We start from the raw sequence: 26,083 nt of genomic DNA, 5'->3' as shown, positions 1-26,083 counted from the left end.
CGAGTTGGACACGACTCAGTGATTAAACTACACAACAACATCACAGTGCTAAAGCAGCCACAGACAACATGTAAATGAATGGGTATGACCATGTTCTGATAAAACACCACTTATAAAAATCAGCAGTAGACTAGATTTGGACCATAGCCTAGCACTGTTCTAGAACTCCACGGGTCAGCACTCCTGTCAAACTCCCTTTTGTGTAGAATTTCAATTCCTTCCTGTGTTTTTCTCTCCATCCTTCATGACGATGAAGAATCATCCTTCTAAGGTCATCATCCTTGGAAGCACAGCCTCGCTGTGGACTTGAGGAGTACACCACGGTTATCAGTGCAGCTCTGTGTGACCCCCTTGTTCCCACTCTCTGGAGAGGAACAAAGAAGGACAGTCACCATCTCCAGGTGCAGAAAGAGAACGGAGATCAGGGCAGACAGGAGAACCTGAGCTCTTAGGATGCAAGGGATGTTGAAATCAACTGCACTGTCTCCTCTTTTCACAGAAGAGGAAACCAAAGTCTAAAGATAACCAAGAACTTGCTCGTGCCCACTTTTCCAGCAAGATGGAGACCTGTCACACGGGGCCAGTTCTGACCTCCTGGCCCCTCTCAGACTACATGAACCGACAGGGCTGGGGGCTGCTGTCCGTGCCTTTCTGGCTTTCTCTCTCCCCCTGCATTCCTCTAAGCACATCAATGATGACCTCTGATGGATGGTACTTACTAGACCTCTCCCTGGGGGTTTTGGTGTTGAAGACGGAGAGCGGGTTGTAGCGGTTAAGGGTGGGCTCCAGGAATGCCACTGGTATGGCAGCTGCCAGTGAGGCCAGGCATTCTCCAAGGGCAGGACGTTGCCTGGAAACAAAGAAGTCCATTTAGAAGTGGTGCCACCTCCATGCTGGCCCCATGCATTGGTGGACCAGGCCTCCTTCCCAGGATGTCTTGGGCCACTTCCCCACAGATAGCTCCACTGGACATCCTGGGCCTTGAGCTCAGCTGGATTGCATGTTCCTCCCCTCCCTCACTTTTTCTGGATACTAACCAATGGTTTACAATGGTTTCATTCCCTGTTACCTAGTTTTTAAATAACTAAGGTGATATATACTATGTAGCTTTGTTCTCTCCCAGCATCTCTGAGAGCAAGTTTGGCTGGCATCCAAATTGAATCAGATCCTCCTGGTTCTTAAAATGTTTTAAAATCTTTCATGGAATTTCTTTGTCTATTCCCTGCTATGAGTGGAGCCTGTGTCAACCAATGGGAACCATAGATAATGGGCCCAAAACACCAGTAAGACACAAAATTGAAGTTCTGCCTTGCAAGAGAAATGACATGCCCTAAACCAAATTACGTGATGCAGACAAAAGAGCTCCAACACCTATTACTTCCCTTTCTTCCACAAACACTTGAGTATCCACCACGCACTAAACTTTGGTTTTTAAGTCTTTCTGTGAAAGACGCAATCAATCAAAACCAAAACGCTTGAGATTCCTAGTTCAGATTTCTAGTTCTCCGGCTAAGAGGACTTACGCTTACCTGCAGGATAACCAAGTCTGCAAGAGTAAGTGACGGACCACAAGCCACCAGCTGCTCAAAGCAGAGCTAGTATTGAAAGAGTGCTTCCCCTCTCAGACCTGGGCTTAGCCCTGGATTTGTACTTTCTAACCCAGCAGGTTCTTTCTTCTACTGAGATGAAATACAGTCGTAGCACTGGCTCAAAGGGCCCCATAAGGGGCCTGACATCTGTTCCTTCCTGATGAATGGGAGACCAGAGCCATCTGTTTTCCACCCATCAATATCTTTTCCCTGCCACCCTCTGGCATTCGATCACAGACAGACCACACACACCTGCCTTGTGAGTTACAGACGTGATGCCAGTTTCCAAATATGAGGAAAAATTTCTTCAAATAAACCAATAATGTGAGTCCTTTGTTAGACCACGATACAAAGGTAACTACTAGAAAAGGTAGACGATAGGTCAATAATTAAGAGACGAAAGGGATTACAGGGTTCAAGCCCATCTTGTTAGCCTTCCTCTGTGACTGATGAGCTTAAACTCATCAGTATGAATGTGGATACTACGCATGAAGCCTATCAGGAGAAGCCCTGGGGGCAGAGGATGTCAGGCTGCACATTGGGGATATTACAGAGCCATTATGGAGAAAACTGTCAGCTAGAGGGGGCATGCTTGGAGCCAAGAGCAAATGTGTACCCCACTATTGCAGTTCTGCAGAGACAGGAAGGCATTCAGTTCTCCTGGTTCTCTGCAGTTCCCACCAAAACCCATGCCCAACAACATGTACACTCTGCTATATTTAAAATGGACAATCAACAAGGACAGGGAACTCTGCTCAATGAGGCATACCAGGCTGTTATGTGGCAGCCTGGATGGGAGGGGAGCTTGGGGAAGGAATACAATATATATCTGAGTCCCTTTGCTGTCCACCTGAAACTATCACAACATTGTTAATCTGCTATACTCCAATATAAAATAAAAAGTTAAAAGAAAAGTGCTATGGAAAGAAAAAAGAAACCCATACCCAGCATCCCATTAATTGTCCTTCACTATGACAACAGCCAATAATTCCAGTAGTACCAAGACACCAGACTGTCAAGGCTGTAGAGTCTCTGGATAGGATAACAAACATTTACTAGGGGACAGGACAGGGAGGTAGCTAGGGGACCCACTGCTGTCTGAGAAGTAAGCCAGGTAGTAAAGAATCCGCCTGCAACGCAGGAGACCTGGGTTCGATCCCTGGGTTGGGAAGATGCCCCGGAGAAGGGAATGGCTACCCGCTCCAGTATTCTTCCCTGGAGAATTCCATGGACAGAGGAGCCTGGCAGGCTGTAATGTGACAAAATAGCATGTTTATGGTCTCATTATAAAGATTAGAATCAACTTGCAACTTCATTATGCATAGAGAAAGGATACACATTTGAGTTGGGTTAGAAATGTGATCTTGACTGGTCCTGAAAAAAATGACTTGACAAGACTATCTAGGGTAGAGTCAGAATGTGTTGGGGGCTAGCCTGGGGGTCCACAGAACTGTTCTGCTTGAGATGCCAGAGGAGTCTGCTGGACCAGAGAGAGGGAGGAGGGAGAGGGTGGGTAAGTCGAAAGAAAGCTGTGTACCCCTTGGAACTTCCACACACTCCTGAGCCAAGTTATCAAACCTAAGACAAATGTGATCTTTTCATTACTTTAAAAGACAACTAATACATGTGATCTTATCCCTTCTTTTCTATCTTCTTCTTGGGCTCAGCTTTTAGGGGATTAGCCGACAACTTATTTGGCCTGAAGTATTTGAGCTTTCAAATCACTTTCAAATCAGCCTCCAGGAAGCAAGAATGCCCTCAGCCAGATAAGCACTTGTTAGCTAACAACACAGCCTTGTCCTTCTGTGAAAGATCTGACTGTTAAATCGTCCCATCCAGGTCTGCTCTGGAAGGTCTATTTGGGAGCTGCATCAGGGGTGGAAGGGGCTTCCCTGCTGGCCCAGCAGGTAAAGAATCCACCTGCAAGGCAAGAGACGTGGGTTCAATCCCTGAGTTGGGATCGCCTGGAGTAGGAAATGGCAAGCCATTCCAATATTCTTGCCTGGGAAATCCCATGGACGGGGGCGCCCGGCAGCATCGCAGAGTCAGACACGACTGAGCACACGGCACATGAGTGGTGGAGGAAGGCAGGGGGCGGGGCTGGGGAGGCCGCAGAGACCGAGGGTCTCTCCAGGGAGCTCTGCAAAGCTTCTGAACAGGCCCCCCCAGTCCTGTTCCCCATCTCTCCTCAACACCTCTTCTCTTCCCACTCCTTCACTTCTTTCTAAGCTCATGGTGGTGGTGGAAAGGCCAACTCTCAGGACAGCTGATTGGGAGTGAGGGCCTGTGCCCATGGAACATGGAGAACCACATGTCTTCACGTGACAAGGGGTGATATCAAACCTGAGAGCAAATTTATAGGTGGGGCAGGGAAAGGAATCTAGGATACAGCTGGTCCTGGGCTGTCTTGGTACAAAATTGACCCACTCAGTTCAGTCACTCAGTCATGTCCAACTCTTTGCAACCCCATGGACTGCAGCATGCCAGGTTTCCCTGTCCATCACCAACTTCCGGAGCTTGCTCAAAGTCATGTCCATTGAGTCAGTGATGCCATCCAACCATCTCATCCTCTGTCATCCCCTTCTCCTCCTGCCTTCAATCTTTCTCAGCATCAGGGTCTTTTCAAATGGGTCAGCTCTTCATATCAGGTGGCCAAAGTATTGGAACTTCGGCTTCAGCATCAGTCCTTCCAATGAACATTCAGGAGTCATTTCCTCTAGGATTAACTGGTTTGATCTCCTTGCAGCCCAAGGAACTTTTTACTTTAATTGATCCATATTACTTCTCTTCTCTTTCACTCACCAAAATTAAAATTATGATCTCCCAAAAGTGGATTTCTAGAGTTAGTCTGATGAAAGGCAATCCTTGGGGGCAATGGACAGTTCTCTGGTGTTAATGCTGACTCCATGACTTGAGGGAGAGGGACAAGCATGATATTTAGTTACTGACAAATTGAGTCTCTGCCAGCTCACCACAGGCATTGTCTAGTCTGGAGCACACAACGATGCTAATAAGCTGGAGGGAGAAACAACAGTGCTGGCCTCACTGAGAAAAGTTCTTTCTGTAAAAGCCCAGAAGGCTGCCAATTAATGGCTGTGAAATACCAGAGGGATGACCTTCGCCTCCAGGTCCAAGACCAACGGAGCTAGACAAAACTTGCTGCTAAAATACTGGTGATTATTAGCGCCCCCCAGGGGGCATTGTGGGTGTGGAACAAGCAGCTACAAGGGCTACAAGCAGCTACCAAGGACAAGGGCTACAGAAACAGCTCCATAGCAACCGAAGGGCATGCTGGAAGAGTTGATCACTGGATAGAGAAATGCACTCTGCCTGCAAGCTCCCTCAGTTACTACTGTCAAGAACAGTATTTTTCATATAACAGTACTTGGTCAATGCTGACTGAAGAGACTCCAATTTTTTTTTTTTTTTCCATTAAATTGAAGTATGGCTCAGATGGTAAAGAATCCGCCTGCAAAGTGAGAGACCTGGGTTTGATCCCTGGGTTGGGAAGATTCCCTGGAGAAGGGAATGGCCACCCACTCCAGCATTCTGGCCTGGAGAATTCCATGGACAGAGGAGCCTGGCAAGATACAGTCCATGGGGTTGCAAACAGCTGGACACGACTGAGCGATTTTCACTTTCACAGTTGATTTATAATGCAAAGTGATCTCGTGTGTGTGTGTGTGTGTGTGTGTGTATTCTTTTCCATTATAAGTTATTACAAGATACTGAATATATTAATAGCTCCCTGTGCTAACAGTAGGTCCTTGTTTACCTAAATTATACATAGCCGTATGTATCTTTTAATCCCAAATTCCTAATTTATCCCTCCCTCTCCTCATTTCCTTTCAATTCAATTTGTATTTCAGTTTTTGTTAATTCCTAAGTCAGTCTGTCAACTTTTTTTCCACGGATTGGGACCTGCTTCTCAACAGTCTATCATCAGGGACATAGGCTAAGATAAAGTCATCCTAGTAATAATAACTACACCTGCACATATCTGGTGCTTTGCAATTTTGAAAGTTCCTTTGTGTAAATTCCAGAGGATGCAAAAGAGAGTAAACAACAGGTAGCAGAGGGGCAGAAAGTGGAGACGTGGGAAGGTTCTAGACAGAAACACCAGTGATCTCAGCAGTCTGGGGAGAGCAACATTTGATCAGGAAAGAACTGGTCAAAGGGGACAGAGCAGGCAGGCAGATATAAATATCTCTAAAGTGTGAAGGCAAAAACAAAGTTTTAATTTGAAATAAAATGGAGATTCAATGCTTAATGTAGTCAACTACCAAACTTAGTCTTCTTGATTCATCCCCATCAAATGCTCTATCAATTAATTGAAGTAGGGACTTGCCTGGTGGTCCAGTGGTTAAGAATCCACCTGCCAAAGCAGGAGACACAGGTTCGATCCCTGGTCCAGGAACTAAGATACCACATGCCTTGGGGCAACTAAGCCCATGAGCCACAACTACTGAGCCGGCACTCTAGAGCCCTTGTTCAACAAGACAAGCCACTTCAATGAGAAGCCCACATACTGCAACCCCCACTCACTGCAGCTAGAGAAAGTCTTTATGCAGCAATGAAGACCCAATGCAACCAAATGAATAAATAGTAATAAAATCAATCAAAGTATATTCAGGTTAAAGAATGTTAAGCATTCTCCATGTTTAAACACACATGGTAAAAGCCTTTATCCTACTCTGAAATTGTATCTGAAAATTTACCTGTCAGTGACTGTCTCAGTCTAGCTCAATTAGAAAATATTCCCCCGAAAAGGTCTCTAATCTGTTTCAATGACTTTCTTCCTCCTCACAGTCAACCCTATCATGGAGGTGTCTGGAATCTTTTCTATTTACAACGCATTCACGCTATAGTTGGAAACCAAATATTGAGTGGTTCCTTTGCCACCTTATAGACATTTGCTACCCAAGACACTTCAGTAAAACATGGCAGAGAAATGGTAGGTTTCACTATATTTTCTCCCCTCTAAAACCCACAATGCTGGGGGAAAATTGAGAAATTTAGACCTATGCTGAAATTAGAAAATGTGTGATAACTTCACGCCACAAAATACAGACCAAATCAAAAAAGTTTCAGAAAAGAACAATTAGCTAAAAGTTACTACAGAGAAAATGAGAGAGGAAGGTTAAGGGAAAAGTCAATAGATACAAATAATTTCTCTCCTTGAACAACAGCTAAGACCAAAAAACTCGGCAACAATATAATAAAATGGAAGACTCATTAAATAAAGTAAGGCCCAATTCTGGAACCTGAGGGGGTGTATTAAGTGCTGAGAAGAAGTGCAGGGGTTGATACGGAAAAGACAACCCTGAGACAAAGTACAGGGAAGTGAAAGAGCTTCAAGACCAAAGAAAGAACCCAGTGAGCAGCAGCGAAGTCACGTGTGCAGGGAACAAATCACCGGGTCACACACACCGTCAGACCACAGCAAAGCGAAGTCTGTACACTCCTGAGGGAGGAAAATTACGACCCAAGGATTTTATACCATGGAAACTGTTCACATGCAAAGTCGATGGATGGACAAAATATGCAAACACTCAACAGTAAGTGCTCTTATAGAAACAACAACAAAAGAGGAGTCTGGCCACCCAAGAGGTAAATCCAAATAAAAGTTTTAGAATGGGCAAATCACAATTTAGAAGCATTGGCTACACACGGAATCATTTAAATATAAACCAAGGTAAACAGCTCAAGGAATATTAGTCCTAAAATATTCCAGGGTAAAATGTATGTTATAAAGAATTACACAGCAAAAAAAGAAAGGTAGAAAGTATAGGAAATGCCAGAAATGCAAATATACTAAACTTGGTAATCTTTTTAAAAGTAGAGAATAATTATTTTAATTAGCGATAAATTAAAAATATATGAGTTGTATGTTAAGGAAATTCAGATTTTAGCTTCATCCAACAAAACAAAGTTATAAAGCAATATTGTGATCCTAAAACGTGTAAAAATGTGCACATGTAGAAAACATCTAGAATGGTATATACCAAACTGTTACTAGGTGGGGTGATCTGGGGTGAAGAAAGTAGCAGACTTTTAACTTTACATAGGTCTGTACTTTTTTTTTTTTTTTAAATAAGTATGTCTTACTTTCACAATACAATAGAAAATAAATAAAAGTCACCAATGGTGGCAGCATCACAACTTGACGATTTTAAATCTTTATATCCTACTTGCTTCATTAACTAACAGACTGACAATAGGGGCAGACTTGATCCAGGTGCTTCTTCAAGGCTGGCTTTCTACTTGCATGGAATATAAAACACAGGCACCGATATTCCCAGTGCAATGAGTATATGAATAGAGTATAAAAAGTCATATGAAGAATGGTCTCTTTTCTGGTCTGACATTTCAGAGTTGACCTTTCTTTGACTTTTTTTTTAAAAACAGAAGAGAGTAACGCATAAACTTTTCAAAAAATTGTACCAAAAAACACATATACATATAGACACATGTATATATATACAAGGATCTTCCCAGGTGGTACTAGTGGTAAGGAACCTGCCTGCCAGTGCAGGAGACATAAGAGATGCAAGTTCAATCCCTGCGTTGGGAATATCCCCCAGAGGAGGGCATGGCAATCCACTCCAGTATTCTTGCCTGGAGAATCCTATGGACAGAGGAGCCTGGTAGGTTACAGTCCATGGGGTAGCAAAGAGTTGGACACTACTGAAGTAAGCTAGCATGCACGTATATACATATAAACCAAGAGAATAAGAAAAGATGTTGAGAAAATATTTACAAATGCTTAATGAAAGTAAAGATATCTTCCCTAAGTGAAATTCTTTATTATAAAAAATTTTAATTCTCTTGTTGATTTGGTATAAAATATGTTTATAACTTTTGTCTGCCCAGTTCCTATTAAAGGACAAAACTATTTATCTATATTTCATGTAAAACAATAAGGAAAGCTATGTAACTCTAAGGAATTAAACTCATAATCAAAATAAATTAGCTGTTAGTTCTTCAATTAATTTCTTGAACTCTAGAAGCTATTTAACAGCTGTAATTATGAAGACATAGACATTTCTTCAACATGCTTTGGTTATTAGCACATGATTTCAAGTCATCAGATCCTGAGTTCTTAAAGGAGCCGGTCTTTTTTTGCTTTATTGAGAAACTGCAATTAGAATTTATGTAAGTTTAGATATGAAACAAGGATTTATCGTTGGTTTGTTTGATAAAGGATCATAAATTGAGGAGGTCTACGACCATGGATATCAACAGGATGTTTAGATTAAGTAATTTTAAGTACAGATCAAATTCTTTCCAGTTTCCTTATTTGAAAAGGCAAAAAAGGAAAAAAAAAAAAATCTTCCGAGGCTAAGTCTACATCTAGAGTTTGGCTAACACTGTGTTTATCCTTCTGATCTTCTCCATGGACTTAAATGGAATCACACAACACATGACATTTGATTCTGAAAAGCAAGGGGTGGCCAAAGGCCTCCATTGCTCCAGGCAGATTAGAGAGCAGAGTGGGAACCCAAACACCTCGGAAAATCAGCCTGTTCAGATTCAAGACCACTGAGTAGCGTTTCTGTTCCCAAAGTGTGGACTTGTTTAAAATTATAGTTAATCTGACAGCCAAGAATGGTAGAAGTCCAGGGTTGTATCACATAGAAACTCATTAAACACTAAAGCAACCGTCTCACGTCCCTTGAGCTTCTCAGTAAGCTTTAACCACAGGAACTCTGGAAGTGCTCTGAAAGCTGTGATCATAAAGAAAAAGATGTTTCTTCGACATTTTTTGGCCACCAGCACATGATTTAGTTTGGCTATATTGCTCCTCCAGCCACGTACATTCTCCAGCTATCTCCACGGAAGTCATACATCTTAGAAGCCTCATTAACACTTCTAAATACTGCCATAAACATTTCATACCCAAGGCTCAAAATCACTAAGCCATTTCAGTGAGCATTTTGCTTCTGCTGGATTGGAAAGATGCTACTGTTAAGTGTTTAAAGACTTCAGTAACACCTTCAGCCCGAATGTGTTAGCCTCTTTTGTTCACTCATTACCTTTCAACATAGATGTTCTTTCCTGTCCCGAGGGAGTAGAGACTGCACAGTATATGGTAGCATGAAATCTGCACGTCACCCACTGAAAAGAACAAACAAGAACTGTCATTCTCGTGCATCAACCCCAGAGGTCCACCTCTCGCACACAGCAAAGGTCTGCAAACAGAAAACACGATGGCTTCACCCAAGAGCCAAAGATCTCTTTCTTTTTAACAAAGAGAGTCCCTCTCTTTTCAAATGCCAGTTGCTGAGCTGGAAGAGAAAACACCAAAAGGAAAATGCCCTCCATTGTGCCATCCCAGGTCTTTTGTGGAACCCCAGATACAGATCACAGAGCTTCTCAGGGAAAGGAATCATTTGACCAGTGAGTCCTTCCATTTTTTTCCCCTCCAATAGAGGGAGACTGCAGTCAAATTTTATCCAGAGCACTATTTCCTTCTTTTGAAAGGAAGAATGTAAGCAATCTGAAGCTTGAGTGAGCTTTTTGTTCCTTTTCCAGGGGAGACGTGTACAAAGTCCCTACTTCTTCTAAGACAGAGCAAAATACCTCATGTCCACCTGTCCCAGCTTCTCTGATAGATGTTTTTCAAAAGGTAATTCACCTGTATTATGACTTTGCCATGTTTCTCAAGGGAAGGGCATCTTTCGCTTAGGTGCTCAGAATTTAATGGGCAGGCTACGTGCCTCTATTAATGTATGGAACTTACAATAAGGCTGGAACTAATTGAACACAAAGAACTAGTTTAATTTCTTATTTTTCAACAAGAAAGTGTGTTGTTTCCATGACACAGAATAATGAGTTTGGATGTTCCCCTACTTCTTTCCCTAACCCCATGGAAATAACTGATTTTCACTACTGAGGGCTATGGAAGACACAGCCTTAGCTATTGGCCATTGGTTAAACTAATTCAATCACGTGCCACCATTTACAGTGTGAAATTGAAGCTTGGTGGCAGAATAAGAGGACTGAACGTGGTACTAAACGCAAAGTAAAACCAATCAATTATGGTCTTTCTTCTGGAGGCTCAGATACTGGGATGTTAGCAGCTTTCCTTTGCTCCTGATATACAGTGAATAAATTAAAGCTTCTTAATAGGAAAACTGGTGTCTGGGAGCAAACCTGTATCTCTCGACAGATTTCACAGATAACCTTTTCAAATTAAGAGAGAACACAATGGCTGAGAGTGAAACCAGCGGATGGAAGACTCTGGCCCTGAGTAGCAGCGGGAAAAGGTGAAATATTTATAAACTGAAATTTGGGGATTTCTTCCCCTCCAAGAATCCGCTTTTTTTTTTAATTAAGAAGGAAAAAGTGTGGAAAGCTTGTCTCTACTCTGCACTGAAGGTCAGCCTGAGGGAATAAACCACACACTTCTTAAGGATCTGCAGCTGGGTACACATGAATCCATGAGAGATGGCAGGACAACTCACAGAGTAAGTCCACCCCAAACTGATGCTGAGCCACATGCTCAAAGATGGATGTCAAGATCGGGAGCAGAGCCACCGTGGTGTAGTTAATATTTTGAGAGACGCCTTTGATCTGCGTTCTGGAATGGGTAAACTTGCCGAGCTTCAGGTTTTCCAAAGTCTTCTCTAAGTCTTCTGCTGCATTTTCAAAGAACGCCCGTAACCCGGCTTTCACCAGCTCTGAGCCTGACTTCATGACCGTCCTATAAGCAAACAATGTTCAAAATCAGAAGCATAACCTGAACTTTTGGCCAACTGCCTTCTTGAGCCTGGGGACTTTCAGGGCAACCCAGGCATCTGACACCCCTATCGCTGCAGTAATTATTAGCATCCAAAAAGAAACTGGGATCACAGAATCCTGAAGCATGGGCCAGCAACTGGAAGGCATGCTTGATTTGAGGGCATGACTGCTCAACTCTTGGGATGCCCACGTGGCATGGTGGTAAAGAATCCACCTGCCAATGCAGGCGATGCAAGAAATGCAATCCCAGTGTTGGGAAGATCCTCTGGAGGAGGAAATGGCAACCCACTCCAATATTCTTGCCTGGAAAATCCTGTGGACAGAGGAGCCTGGCGGGCTACAGTCCACAGGGTCACAAAGAGTTGGAAATGACTGAGTATGTACACATATACTGGTAGAACTGCTCTGGGACGCTGTCTACACTTTACATTTACACACTGCTCAATTCTTAGGGAATGGATAGGACGACTTAGAGAGAAACTGATATTGGTCACCTGTTATCTATATAATATTGCAGCTGGCTACATTCTTCTGGAAATACCTAATTAAAAGGACAGAGAGGGAACTTTTCTTCAGCTCCCCATGGGCTCAGCAACCTTTATAACGACTAGTTAGAAATACTAGCTCTCCTGTGGCGCAGGACCTCTTAGAGAAAGAGGACCAAGAATTAAGTCAACTGAAGCTTAGGTTTCTATCACTTTGCAGGGATGTCCCAGCTTGGAGAAGGGGAGGGAAGAAGAGTCAGCCCCATTTAAAATGGCTTACTCAGACCACTGAAGTAACCATGTGGGAATGGAGATTAGCTATAGGTATCTGGGACTTTCCCTTAAAACTATCTTATAAAACTCAGAACTGGAACAAAGTCTATCAGTTATCTTTTATTTTCCGTATTTCTACATCTTATTCACAAGATTATGACAGGCTTGCTACAAGGCCAGATGCTTTTCATCTACAGCATTTTCACGATAATCATCCAGCCAATAAGAAACATAAAAACAAGGAAATAAAGTCAGTGAGGCTTGCTCCTAACCTGTAAGTATTTATAAACCATCTCCCTCAGATTTTCTCAGGAATGACTATGAAACACACTGACTTGTGTTCTGTTTAGTTTTGCAGGAAGAAAACCTGCTCTTGAGGCATTTTGCAAGTTTGGGGAATAAAGACTCCTCAACCCAACTGCACCCCTGGAATGCTTTGGTCTGATCCTGCAAATTTTGTTCTGTATTAGTACTTTTGGGCCTCCCGGGTGGTGCACTGGTAAGGAACCCGTCTGCCAATGCTGGAGATGCAAGAGAAATGGGTTCGGTTGGGAAGATTCCCTGAAGTAGGAATTGGCAACCCACTCTACTATTCTTGCCTGAGAAATCCCGTGGACAGAGAAGCCTGGCGGGCTATAGTTCATGGGGTCACGAAGAGTTGGATACAACTGAACACACAGAAGAGTTTTAAGAGGTTTACTACCTCTACAACATGTTTTTCTCAGAAACCTGAAAATCCCCTTCAACTGCCCTTAACTTTTTTTTTTAACCATTTTTAGTTTATAGAGGTTTTCATCATCTGGCTACTCTTTTAGTTTGTTGCCTCTCTTCTGCCTTGGGTTTTGGGAAGCATGTTCTCCTGTCTTTGTGAAGAACCCTGCTTAATGAGTCTGTTAAAGAAAGCTCCCTCCAGTTCTTTGCACTGCCTCTCTTTTAATCTCATCAAATACTTTATACTACCATAATATATGTACACACACACACACATATATCTGATATTATATACATAGGTGTTATCCATACCATCTTATAAAAAAACTCAAACTTTTTGGCCAAACCCAATATGTGAAAGGAAGGAAGACTTCCTTTCTTGTTCAGCCATCTTTCCTACCAGACCCTCAGGCCACCCTCAGGCCGGAATCTATCTTTGTCTTTGATCTTTTGGTAATCACGTCCCCTCCTTGGCCATTTTGAACTCAGAGTGCTATGAGTCCCTCTCCCAGGATCCTTATGGCCTCACCACCCATCAGATAGCTTTTTCTTTTTCTGTGGAGAATTAGGTACAAATGCTCAGCTTTCAGCATTCAGTATCTGCCACGACAGGGGCCCTCCATCATGAGCTGAGGAACAGTGTGCTGACATCGGGGTGATTTCCATCTTTTCCCTGTCTTCCCTTCCCTCCCCGGCTCCTGCAGAGTGGTGGCACGTTCCTCTTCCGTACGATAATAAGTGGAGAGAAAGAGTCAGAGGGGGCGTCCGGGAAAATGCCAGGCACACTTACCTCGTGTCAAGTGTCTGAGCTAAGATGTGAAGACAGCTCACCATTGTCACAGAATCACTCCCTAAAATCAAAAATATCACCTGTGACTCCCCAGGCCATTCAGCCTGTCATTTAAACCCAATCCTCTCAATATGCACAAACCACAGCCCAGCATAATTAACCACCAACACGCAAAGTGCCAGGGCTCTGTTTGGGGCCAAAGCATTTATCTCCGGCCTGACACATGGCTTTGTGATGTTGGAGGCAAAGCTTAAAACATTCATTGGCGTGGAAAATCTAAGCTGTTTGGGGGTACAGAGGTCATTTATCATGCTTCAGCCCAATTTTCTATGGCAAATTTAGGTGACACCTTAGTCCTAAGGCTCAGGTTGTCTGCGGGACATGAGTTCAGGGTAGTCACAGGATGTGCAGCCTTTAACAACACTTATCTTACCGAAGAGGGAAATCCTGTGTCGAACCAGAGCGGCGAGTTTGCAGAACAGGCTGAAGCAGAAAAAAAATGGAAGTGGGAAAGGGACAGAGATCCAAGGCAGACCCATTTAAACCTCATCCCTCAGCCCCCCATATGGCAAAACAGAGTGCACAGAATGCCCCCCCACCCAGGAAGACGGATGGTGTTCCCCTCAAAGGGTCCTCTGGACCACACTAGGAAAACACGTGGTTCCCCCTGTCTCATTGGGGACTCGTGAAAGGTACCCTGCGGGCATCTACAGTGTTACAGAAAACAATCCTTCTGCAACAGCTACAATATTTCGCAATGAGCCAGCTGTTGCAAACCATCTCTTGTTATAGAGTACTAATAACATTCATTTGGATAACATCCATGGATAAACGAGCATTCTGGAAGGATTTTTCCATTGTTGCAATGGATTGCAAGCCATTTTTATTGTCTTCACTGGGTGAGGGGTATGAGGCCTTAGTTGGGAGGTGGGCAAGATGGCGGGATTGGAATAAAGTTAAAGATTCAGGTATGGGCAATACTGTATTGCACCAGAAACATTTCAAGGAATGGCTTCTCTCTGTCATCTCCATCAGCCTACAGGCTTCACTGCTGTCTGATTCACGTCTTTGAAGCTAGGAAATCCCACCTGCCATGCTTTTGTGTTTTTTTTTGACCCTATTCCATGCTCTTACCCATATTTTCTACTATGGAACCTGTTGGAGTCCAGTTGTGTCTTATGCTTTTACTTTTTACAGTGCCTAATAGAGGGCCTTGTGCAGTCAGCAAAGAGCCTACAGGTGCATTTGGAACACTCTCCTGATGTCCACCCCGCCCAGGGCACTATGGCTATCATTTGACCTGTATTGCTGGAGGAGACTGCTGAGAATGCTGACATTATTTGACATTGGCACAGCTAGACAAGAACTTAACAACCCTTTCAGAGAGCAGTCCTTCCTGAAGGAACAGGAAGAGGGAACGTAGAATAAAATCACTCCGCACAGGCTGTGGGATTCTCAGATGAGATCCAGTTGAAGTTCTTCCCATGGTTTTAGAACTCATGCTCTAACACAGGGCGGAAGTCTTTGTGGGAAGGTCAAAGGAAGAAGAAATCCATCTAAGTGTTGGTGGGGATGAAAACTTATTCACTTCGAAACGGTTCTCAGTGAATGCCCTGAGCCTTTCTGGGCTGTCTACTGGAAACCAGAGCCAAAGTCTCTCCTGGTTAGTCATTTGTTTTTGCAGTGGAAATAAGTTGGAAACCCTGGCCTCGAGCTTAGGAGAGCTCAGAATAAGTTAACAGAAACTTGGCAGGCAGCAAGTGTGAAATTAAATATGGACTGGGGCCTTTTCTCTCTTCCCAGGGTGTTCTTTTTTTTTTTTTTCTTTTTTCTGAGTTATGTATCTGATGAAAACTCATGGAGTTGGCGGGGATCCCAGAGGAATATGAGTCCTGTGTGTCTGCCAGGACTAGCTGGCTGTCATGATGAAGCCACCTCTCTCCTCTGTGCTTTAGATTTCTCATCTGTAGGCAGAGACTCATCACATGGCCCTCTTAGTCTGCAGAATTAGGGGCTGATAAACTCAGTTATTTCTGGCAAAATGCTTCCAAGTGGATCCACTCTGTACAAACAACTTTTAGAGCTAAAGCAGATCCTTGGGTTGTTTGATTCTGATACAAATGTGGCTCCCCTTGCTGTCAGAAGTGCTCTCAGGCACGCCGAAGCCAGGGCCTGAGATTTCCAAAGACACTTTTTTTTTGGTCACCTGTGGGGCCCACCATTTAAGCAGAAGCACTGTTCTTTGCCCAGAGTTATGAGGTACAGCATCCCCAGGCACCTCACTCTCATCTCAGAGTTAGAAGCTGATAAAGAGATCCCCGGGGAGAGACTCTGGAGAGCACTGACATGACATGTGGCATCAGATGCAGAAGAGGTGGGGCCCGGGTGAAGGCTGCAGACTAGAGGGGTCTGCAAGCGGGAGCATGTTCAGTGCCGACACAACCACGACTGTGGGAGGGCAGCAGGCCTGCTGACGGATCTGAAAGCTATTTGCAAGGCTGATCACTCCAGGTTGTATTCCAGCCATGACAAATGGTGCCTGGCTGAACAAATGTTACATTTCCATGAATTAATAATCTAAGAAAAATAGATGAAGAGAACAGACACACCTGCCCTCTGTTGGCTTATCTGAATATCTCACTTGGCACCTCATTTTCCTTCTTACAAAATACATTAGTGCATTGTGGACATATCTAGGAAATCTTAGGTCGGTAACTGGTTGTAAGTGCATCTCATTTTGACAGCATGGGCTTCTCCCTGTTTAACAAATATCAGTAAATGAAGTAATTCCAGTACAGAGAAAATGGCCCTCGATCTGGATAAAGAGGGGTGGGCTTTCATTCTTGCTCTCACTTATTATCTGGGGTCACTGTAGGCACTGGAAGGAATCTGCTCAAACCTCAGTTTCCTCATCTGCAAAATGGAGACAATACCTGGGTGGTTCTTAGAAATTAAAGCACTGTGGTGTTTCACAGTGATACTTCCACAGGTGGGCAATTATTTGTGCATATGAAAAATTGAGCTCACTGCTGAGACAATCCTCCCAAGATAGTCAATGGCTAGGTCTTTATAAAATATAAAGTACACTCTTCACCATCAATGGATGCTAGGGAAAGGGTGAGTAGACTACTTTCATTGCAGTCCTTAACTCTCTGCTCTTTAGAAATCTAACCCATCCTCTTGTCACTCATAAATCAAATACAGAGAGAACCTGAGGCATAGTGGGATCCACCCCATAGCCTGACCATGAAGCACCCCGCTTTGTTCTCAGCTCTGCTGAGACACCCCCATGTCACACCTAGTGGAATGAGAAGGCAAGCTGACAATTTTGATTAAAATTTGTTTCCTGTTAGGAATTTAAATTGAATTATGCCACCCTAGATTTCAAATCTCAGATCATCCATACCAGGACTTGTAAAATCTGATTCTTTAAAAGCAATTTAATCTTTAAAAACCTGATAAGAATGGGATTGAAAACAGTGTTAATCTGTTTCTTCTCAATGTTGTACGCTTGCTTTTCCCAAGCTTCAGAATTACCTTTGCCTTTTTCTAAATATATTTCAGGATGGAAGTTGACCTGAGTATATAAATCTACCCCCTAATCCTACTGATACCCACAAACAGTACACTTCTCTTGGCTGCCAAAATAATACACGGGTAAGTGTGAACAAAGGCACTTTCAGAGAAAAGGTGTTAACGAAACCTCTGAGCTGCCAATTGTCAGGCCACAGCTCATTTCTTCAAAAGATTCACCATTTAAGTTCCAGGAATCTGGGGTTTCATGGAAATCACATCAGCACCATGACCTTCTCTCCTGTAGACTCACCTGGCCACCATTTCTTTCTCCTTATGGGAGGCATACCCACTGCTGCTGAGGGGCTTCAGAGGTGAGGACAGGAAGTAGAGGCGATGATTGGTGAAGTACTGGTCAACCAGTGGCAGGAGAACCTGAAAGATCCACCGGAGGTGAACTGAAAGATCCACTAGAGACAAACTTCTAGGAAGCTGGCAAAAGTCCTTCCTCTGGTTTCTCTGAAAAAGTTCCTTCTCAGTGAGCAAAAAACCTCTGAACACTGGTCCTGGAATTTCCAGGAAACACTATCCTGTGGATCTCAGTTTCCAACACATTTTCTTTTCCTATTCCTGTAACCAGAGGCCTTGGGTACATGTAAAGGGACACAGCAAGATACTAAGCACCCAAAGAAGTGCACACAGGGCCCCGAGCCAACACTTTCAGGCGTGTCCTGTACTTAGTCTGCACTCAGATGTGGCTTCTTGGGCATGGCATTCAACAGCATACTTGAGGAATGGGCTAGCACCACTAGCCTGGGGCATCTTGGCTCTGCTTCTCAGAGCGTGGCGACCTCAAGTCCTCACTTGTATTTAGTCCTTTGCCTAGGGCTATGTGGCTGAGACAGCTCACCGGCCTCCATGTTCACTCTCCTATTCTTTCTCTTAGCTGTAGAAACCCCTGTAATTTAGCTGGGAATGGGGTCACCCAGCTAGAAAATGCATTACCTGCCTCCCTTGCAGCTAGCCGAGGCTAAAATGATTATGTTCTAGCTGCTGGGATAGAACTTTGATAAAACAGCAGCTTTCTTTCCCCTCTCCTTTCACTCTGTCTCACAGATGTGGTACAGTTGTGTCTGGACCAAATTGTTAGGGATCACATTCTAGGAGATGGAAGAACATCATGAGAGGAAGAACCTGAGTCCCTGGGTGATGGCATGGAGCAAAGCAGGCTGCCCACCTCCTCGGACCACCAACCTGCCTCAGGACTGTCCCACAACAAGCACTTCTGCATGATCAAAGCCATTACTGGCGTTTTGAGTATCTTTGTTGAACCTGCGTAACTTGTACCCTAATTTGTGTGGCTGCCAAGGAGAAAGTAACCTAGTTAAATGCACAGGGTCACTTACTTTGGCAAAGAATTTGATCTCCTGGTCATGGGGAGACTTTTCATTTTTCCCGCTGCTGACAATGGCTTCTACGAAGACCAAAGTGACACAAAGTTGGCCAGAGCAAAGGAAACAAAACAGTCATAGCATTTGAGAGACAGGGCAGCTTCTCATCATGAAAAGGCCATTTGATTTTTACAAAATATCTAATATTTTACAAAGTACTTGGCAATTGTGAGAGCTGGTTATTTTCTGTGTCAATTCTCTAGAGTATCACCACCCATTTCACCATCTTAGTGATGAGAGCTTGAGTCATGATCTCAGAGCCACGAAGCAAAAAGATGGAGCACTTAGAATAGGATAAGTTATATTAAAAATGACAAATGATTCAATCAAATCCAGAAGGAAAACCAAAGACAAAGCTGGTTTTTTAAAAAGTGGGGTGTGTGTGTGGGAATATCTCAGTCACTGTGTCCTTCCCCAAACCATATGCCTAAAAGAATCATGAACAACTATGGCATGAAAACATCCTTCCTTGAAAAATGAATATCGAATTATTTTTGCTATTAGGAAAAGCACACATTTTTGTGATATTTCACAATGATACTTACCCAAATGGGCAATAAACTCTTGAGCCGAATCAACATATTTCAGAACCTTCTTCAAAAACTTATAGGCAAACCTCTTTTCCATGGAGGAGGCATCCAGCTCCATATCCTTCACACCTCTAGGTTGGAAATGGGTAAACCCCAGGGGGGAACAGAGATAACTATGTGACTTCAATGCACCAGCAATCTTCCCTGTGTCAACTCTGTTTTCCAAATGTTAATGGTTTTTCTGGCTTAGTGATCTGACTCAACATCTGACTCATTTCCGCTTGAACTTGGAACCTGCCTCCCTGAGCATGCCACATCTGAGCTATGATAATTTCTGAAAAGACTTTTCAGAAAGATCTGCATCATTCATTCAACAAATGAGGAAATGGGACTAAAGCAGAGATGCAAACAAGAATCCCCTGTGTTCATGGAACTTACATGCCAGCTATGAACAGACAGGAACACTGCATAAAACAAAACATAAAGTGTATGCAGTGCTAGAAGTTAATAAGCTTTGTGAATACAAGAAAAACTAAAGTTAAAGGATGAAGGGTCCAAGAGTGCCTGAAGTGGGGGGGTGAGCAGACTGTTGTTAAATCAGTGCTGGGCTTATTGGAAGGATGACATGGGAAGGTGAAGACATACAGACATCAGGAGAGAAAGCTTTCGCATCAGGAGCGAGGGTGCAAAGGTCCTGAGGTGGGAGCAAGCATGCTGAGTGAAGCCACTGTGGATGGAATGAAAGTGAGTAGTTCAGAGGGGTGTGGGGTGGACAATGGGCTCAATCATTAGGATGCCATGGGCTGTCCTTAGCCTTTTGCTTTGAGATGGGAAGCTATTGAAAGTTTTGAATAGAGGAATGCCATGATATGATCTACATTGTAACTGGAGTACTCTAGTTGCTATGTTTAAAGTTGACTGTTGAGGCCAAAGGTTGAAATAGGGAGTGTGGGAATGATCACTTTCAGCAATGATAGTGACAGCATGAAGGCAAGAAGTGGCCAGATTCTGGGTATCTTATAGGGAGAACCATCAGAATTTCCTAAAGAAATGGATGCTAATTGAAGGAAAAAGAGAAGAGACAAGGTTTTTGGCTTGAGCACCCAGAAGAAGGGCTACCATCAGGTGATGAGGAAGCTGAGGATGGGGTAGATTTGAGGCGTGGGCAGCAGGAACTAAGGGGTTCTTGGTGATATGATGTCGCCTCCTCATTGGTATATTCAAGTGCCCATCACAGGTTCTGGCACCGGGTAAGCCGCTAAAGGGATATGTTTGCTGAATTCAGTAATCTTTTCCTTTTCCTCCCTGTTTCCTAGATTTCCTTTTTATCATAAAGAGGAATTTTTCATTTCTGTGAGCGAGTTATTTATTGGCAAACCACAGTCTGCATGCATTGCAGCATTAAGAACAGGATTAAAATGATGATGGGAGTTTTTCTCAAAGGCTCCCCCAGGGACTATCCCGGGCTGCCTGACCTTTCCCACTCAACAATACGGCAAATACATTTTGTTATTTTTTCATATGAGCTACAATAGAAATATTTGTCTAGAATTTTATTTGGGTTTCTGTCATTCAGTGGCAAAAATTCTGTAGGAAACCAAAAGAAGAAACAGCAGCCGGCTCGGCAGACATTTCAGGAGAAATGGCTTATCAGGATGGGACACTTGCTTATTTTTCATTCTACAAAGGGCTTGGCAAGCACAGTCCACTGCTGATACCTGACCAGCAGGAAAACAGATTCTAACTTTAAGACTTAAGCAGCCCAGACCATCCTCATCTAAAACCTTCATCTAGATGATTCTGATCAACATAAGCTTGAGATAAAGTCTTCAGAAATCATGGTTCATCCAGTCTCCCCAGGAGCCGAGTTTTTTTTTGAGGGTTGTTGATGTCACTCATGGTCTCTATTGCTTTTATGGCATTTTATTAAATACCATAGAAAACATTAAAATACAAGTGTGAAGAGAACTGGTGATTATGTGAGAACTAGGTTGCATGTTTTACAAAGACCTGCAATTGTAAGTTTTCAAATACAGAGTTTTTGAACTAGATGTAAGAAAACTGTAAAACACAGAGAGAAAATTGGAAGAAAAAAAAAAAAAAACCCACCCTAGAATGCTGCACTTACAGTGTTTTGTATGTGCCTTAATTTTCACCGCTCTTTAGGGAAGACCAAGTTTCAGATGTTTGAGGATGCATTATGGAAGTGCTTTATAATTCCAATCAATAAAACAACAAACTAAAATAAGGTCTGGGGCCTACAGTTCAAGCTTTGTGAATGAATGCATATTTGTGTGTTTTAAGTTAAAATTAAATGTTTAAGGTATGTATGTATAATTTGTCATGATTCTTTGCTAGATTCTTTGCATGGTTCTTTGATTTTTTTAGAAATTGACATTGACCAGTCTTATTTATGACAGAAGAGAGGGCTTCACACCCCAAAACATTTACCTACTTCAAAAGACCCACCTGCTCTCCTTACTCTGATCTGTTATGCAGGCAGGTGATTACATATCTAGAGCAGGAGAGACCACACCAGCCTGTCCCTGTCCCACTAACATCACCTGGAAGACGACTTACCTGGAAACCACAATGCCATTTACTTGGAGGAACTTAAACAGGTCCTGGGCTTTCTCTCGGTCTCTGAACTTTTCCTTGGCAGTCAAGGTATCATAGGGTACCAAAAGAGGGTGACTGCCACCACCTGGGTTCAGTAAAGTGAGAGATGACAAAATATTTGGCTCTTTCTTTGCACTTTTGGGAAAACACACCTGCCCCCCAGCTCACCTTCTGTGGGGGACGCTGTGAACCTAGCTCACCTTTGCTCTCCAGCTCCAACTTCTTCTTCTTGGCCCAGATATTGTGATAGTTCTCAGCTACCACCTCCACCATCCCCTGGATCCCACCAGGGAGACGACAGTCAGAGAGAAAGCAAGCAAGAAAAATGGGTTCATATCTGCCAGGCTATTTCAGGCAGCCTTGGAAACAGAGCACCACCAAATGCTAACTGCACATTGCTGAGTGTCTCCTGTCATTAATTAGTCTGTGCTTATGCACCTCATTAATTTTCTATCTTCCCATACACACAGAAAACAATTTCTAATTCGGTCCTTTCCTGGTAACTTATTATCTTGGCAGTTTGATGCATTTCTGAGAGAACACAAATTTCCACTGCAAACTACATGCTGGTGGCATTTCATTTGTCACAGGAGTTGAGTGTCTTACTCCTGACCTGAGAAAGGGAGCTGTAAGTGGGAGGTCAAGCAAAAATCTAGAATCCCCAAAAGCCTTTAGCTTAGCAAACTAAAAAATGGCCACATGTTGGAGAAAACTGGGGCAAAAATGAGATTTCTCAAATAGAACTCATCTTTAAAAGGTTCATTAAGATAGTGACCTGGAATGAAGGGTGAACTTTGGAAAGAAACTTTCTCTAGGGTACAAAGGGTTGGTCTGATGGATGCTCTGAGCAGTAGCTGCCTCAGTCACAGTCACCAATGTGTGCACAAGGGGGGAATGGGAGGAGGCCACTTAGGGCTTTTAATCTCATCCTCTTGGTTTTAAGTCCTGAAACCTTGCAGTGATGACTCATCTGCACCACCACAGGCAACTTGAGTGAATCCACCAAGGAATATACAGTTGTCCTCAAGGTTGGGGAAACCCACTGTGACCAGGCCAGCACCCCCACCCAGGGGCGGCTCATAGGTTTTCTCTTAGTTGTTATTAGTTTTGTTACTAGTTATTTCTCCTGGCTGTTACAAGTTCTGTTTTGGGTTTTGATATAGGAACTTGCTGCTTGTTCTTCCTCTTAGTGAGTTATGACCTGTTTCAATGTCCCAAGAAGAAGCATGAAGCCTCACCTCCTCTGACTACTGGTCAATTCTGCTGAGACTGTCTCGGATGAGTGGCCTCTGCTCCGTGTAGCCCTCCCTAATTTTGATATTTCAGCGGTGACATTTCAGGCATTCTCTCCCTTCTGTTTTTTTCTTTAACTCTTTGGAGTTTGACATGCCCTGTACTTGAGGGGTTTTAGAAGTAAGTTATGCTGGTTCTGAAGGCATCAAGACTGACCTGGAGCTCTCTGGAGAGCACGACATTGGAGAGATCCAGAGGGGCAGGACTGTAGCTGTTGCCCTAGGGAAGTAAAGGCAGAATCATTCCTATCAGCATCCCCAACGTCAGCTGCCAAAGGTATGTCCCAAAAAATTCCCAGGGCTCATGGATGGTGAGCCTTATCTCTGCTACCCGGGGAGAGCGTTCCCAGATTCTCCATGGGTTCTACCGGCCCAGCATTGGCCTTTGGGCCTGATGGTCATACCTGGCTGGCCTGGGACACGCTTCGAAGCTTCTCATTTTCCCGCTGTTGAACCAGAGCTTCTCCCTCTTTGGTCCTCTCTACAGTCCAGCCCACAGCCAGCATGGTTTTCAGGGACTCTCTGGCAGGCCAGCGATAAATTTCCTTCTCCTGGAAGAACATTGGAGCAGAAGAGCCGTGTACGGCACAGGCCCCAGCACTCCGGCTGGCCTGTCTCCTGGAAGAGAAGTTGGAGCCCACAGCGGAGGGGGCTAACTGGCTCAGGCTTCCTCTCACTGGGTCAAAATACCCTCTGCAGCATCCCATCTGAAACACGTCATCAGCCTTTTGGAGGTTTTTTAATTAAAAGACGCTACAGTCTCCGGCTTTTAGGGGGAATGTGCCAGACATTACCCACAGTTTGCTGATAAAGAGAAGCAAGAAGAGGACCTCTTCCGTCTCCTCCAGGCAGCGCTTACTGCGCAAGCGTCACCCGCCTGGGTCCCGCCCCTTCCTCTCAAGAGTGACTTCCGTTCTCTGGTAGGTGTTTAAGATGGCGCATGTCAAAATGCGTCTGCACAAAGCTCTCCTCTGAGCTTGGGAAATAGATTTCCTTAGATTTACAATTCTCTTTTGAGCCATATACAATTTTATAGCCAGTGAATATGCATATAAAGATATACGTATCATCCTTTACCTGTGACAGTAAGTCTAAAGCTTACAGAGAACTCTTACTGATGGCAAGATAGGAATTCAGAGTTAAGCTGAACCAAATCTCATAATGAACAAAGCAAACCGAACTATGAGACCTGTCCATACTTCCCTGGGGATTCTCTTCTCTATTCCTTTCATCCTTTGTGATTGGAAGTCCTTTCCATTCTGAATTCATGTTTCCCCCCCAAAAATCTCAACAAAATAATCCCCCCAATAATCTAACAAAAGCCCTTCCTATTTCAGTTGCCAAGTGAACCACAAAATGTGTTTTGGTCCAGCTTCTGAGTGCTGACCAGTGTTTCCTTCTCCAACTGGCTCTTCGAAGCCGGTCCTGGGGCCATGGGTGATAGGCCAGCTCCTGAGGAGCTTCTCGAATCCTGAAAAGTCTCTAAGGAGCTGGACCGTGAATGTGCCCTCAGCTCCCCTGCCATCAGATACAATTCCCGGGGAAGGGAAACCAGCATGGCCATTCAATGGTCCTTACCTTCTCGGTTAATGTCTTGAAAGGCCGGATCAATGGATGGGTCTTCACATTTTCATCCAGGGAAATTCCATATTTCCATCCATTCTGACTCTGTAGAAATGTTCTCAGTTCAAATATCCTTGGCACCCTGAGAGCCCTGCTATGTGACCCACAGCCCAGCTTCTATTTTCATTGAACAAATAGAATAATGGAATGTGACAGAGCTTGGAAATTTCCCCCCAAAATATCTAATTGATCTTTTAAGCCTGTCAGGCTCTCTGCCCCCTGAGTTTTGAACCCTGCTCCTTTTATTTCTTCCTGTTTTAGTGGCTGTCCCCTCCACTTACTTGCTTGTGTTTCAGGCCCTCTACAGACACAAAGGATGCTTCAGAAGACCCGAGAACAATGCTTTTCAGGTCAATGTGTCACCATCACAGGCAAGGACAGGTGTCAAGGCTGAATGCTTGTGAGAAATGGACCTACTGGCCATGGCATGGAGGGAACTGATTTGGTTTGCTCCCCTTGCATGCCAACTCCAGAGCAAAACTGTAGCAAAGCATATTTCTTAGAATCATAGAAGTTGACAAATTTCAAAAGTCATTCAACAGACACTGGTTGAATGTCTACGACAGTAGGTTGTAGACTGTGTCCCAGACACTGTGGATACAGAGATAAGTCAGAGTCTATTTTTCATAACCTCACAGCCCAGAGACTTCTGGCTGCTCTTTCTCAGTCTTTGCTTCTGCCCACTTGTTAATGTGGAGTTTTTCAAGCTTGTGTCCCTTCTCAGGGCACATTATTCCTGGGGGTATATAATCTAGGCCCTGGTACATAAGTAAATGAATATCAAATCAGTATCTGCAGTCCAGATCCATAACTTCCTCACCTATCTGAGCTCTGCTTGGATATCTGCAGGTACCTCTCAACAGGTCAGAAAGAGAACCAGCACTGCACTTCTCTAAATGGCTCTTGTTCTTGGGTTCCCTGTATCTCCATGAACACCATCAGCTTACACTCACTTTCCAAGCTAGAAATGTGGGACCCTTCCTTAACATCCCTTTCTCTCTGTACCTGTTGACATGTGTTCAACCTCCCAGGCCTGTTGTCTGCCTCGCCCTCACTTTCCTGCCAGTGCTTTGGCTCAGGCTGCCATCGCTCTCCCCTGGAGGAAGAAATGGCGACCCACTCCAGTATTCTTGCCTGGGAAACCCCATGAACAGAGGAGCCTGGCGGGCTACAGACCACGGAGTCACAAAGAGTCAGACATGACTTAGCAACTCAACAAGAAGAAGCCATCTTTGGGCATTCTCAGGTGGCTCAGTGGTAAAGAATCCGCCTGCCATGCAGGAGTTGTGGTTGTGATCACTGGACTGAGAAGATTCCCTGGAGAAGGAAATGGCAACCCACTCTAGGGTTCTTGCCTGGGAAATCCCAGGGACAGAGGAGCCTGATGGGCTAGAGTCCATGGAATCTGGAAAAGTCAGACATGACTTAGCAGCTAAACAATTATCAGCTCTCACCTGGATTAC

The 26,083-nt window shown here is 43.9% G+C and overlaps 1 protein-coding gene across 1 annotated transcript in view; it reads right to left on the bottom strand.

Annotated features, from left to right (window-relative positions):
• Window positions 1–26,083, bottom strand: part of RYR3 (ryanodine receptor 3) — a 379,117-nt gene that overhangs the window by 75,039 nt on the left and 277,995 nt on the right. Inside the window, exons 52-64 of the mRNA XM_061158246.1 lie at window positions 24,576–24,665; window positions 23,402–23,548; window positions 23,155–23,217; window positions 21,906–21,981; window positions 21,667–21,790; window positions 19,102–19,217; window positions 18,512–18,579; window positions 17,419–17,540; window positions 14,026–14,075; window positions 13,593–13,653; window positions 11,057–11,295; window positions 9,626–9,707; window positions 720–850 (exon numbers count right to left, since the gene is read on the bottom strand). Of these exons, the coding sequence (XP_061014229.1) occupies window positions 720–850; window positions 9,626–9,707; window positions 11,057–11,295; window positions 13,593–13,653; window positions 14,026–14,075; window positions 17,419–17,540; window positions 18,512–18,579; window positions 19,102–19,217; window positions 21,667–21,790; window positions 21,906–21,981; window positions 23,155–23,217; window positions 23,402–23,548; window positions 24,576–24,665 (1,369 nt within the window). The remainder of the gene's footprint in view (window positions 1–719; window positions 851–9,625; window positions 9,708–11,056; window positions 11,296–13,592; window positions 13,654–14,025; window positions 14,076–17,418; window positions 17,541–18,511; window positions 18,580–19,101; window positions 19,218–21,666; window positions 21,791–21,905; window positions 21,982–23,154; window positions 23,218–23,401; window positions 23,549–24,575; window positions 24,666–26,083) is intronic.

This window comes from Dama dama, chromosome 12 (assembly GCF_033118175.1).
Source record: "Dama dama isolate Ldn47 chromosome 12, ASM3311817v1, whole genome shotgun sequence".
Lineage (NCBI taxonomy): Eukaryota > Metazoa > Chordata > Mammalia > Artiodactyla > Cervidae > Dama > Dama dama.
The sequence above is the reverse complement of the archived record's forward strand: the minus strand, read 5'-3'. Positions and strand labels throughout refer to the sequence as shown.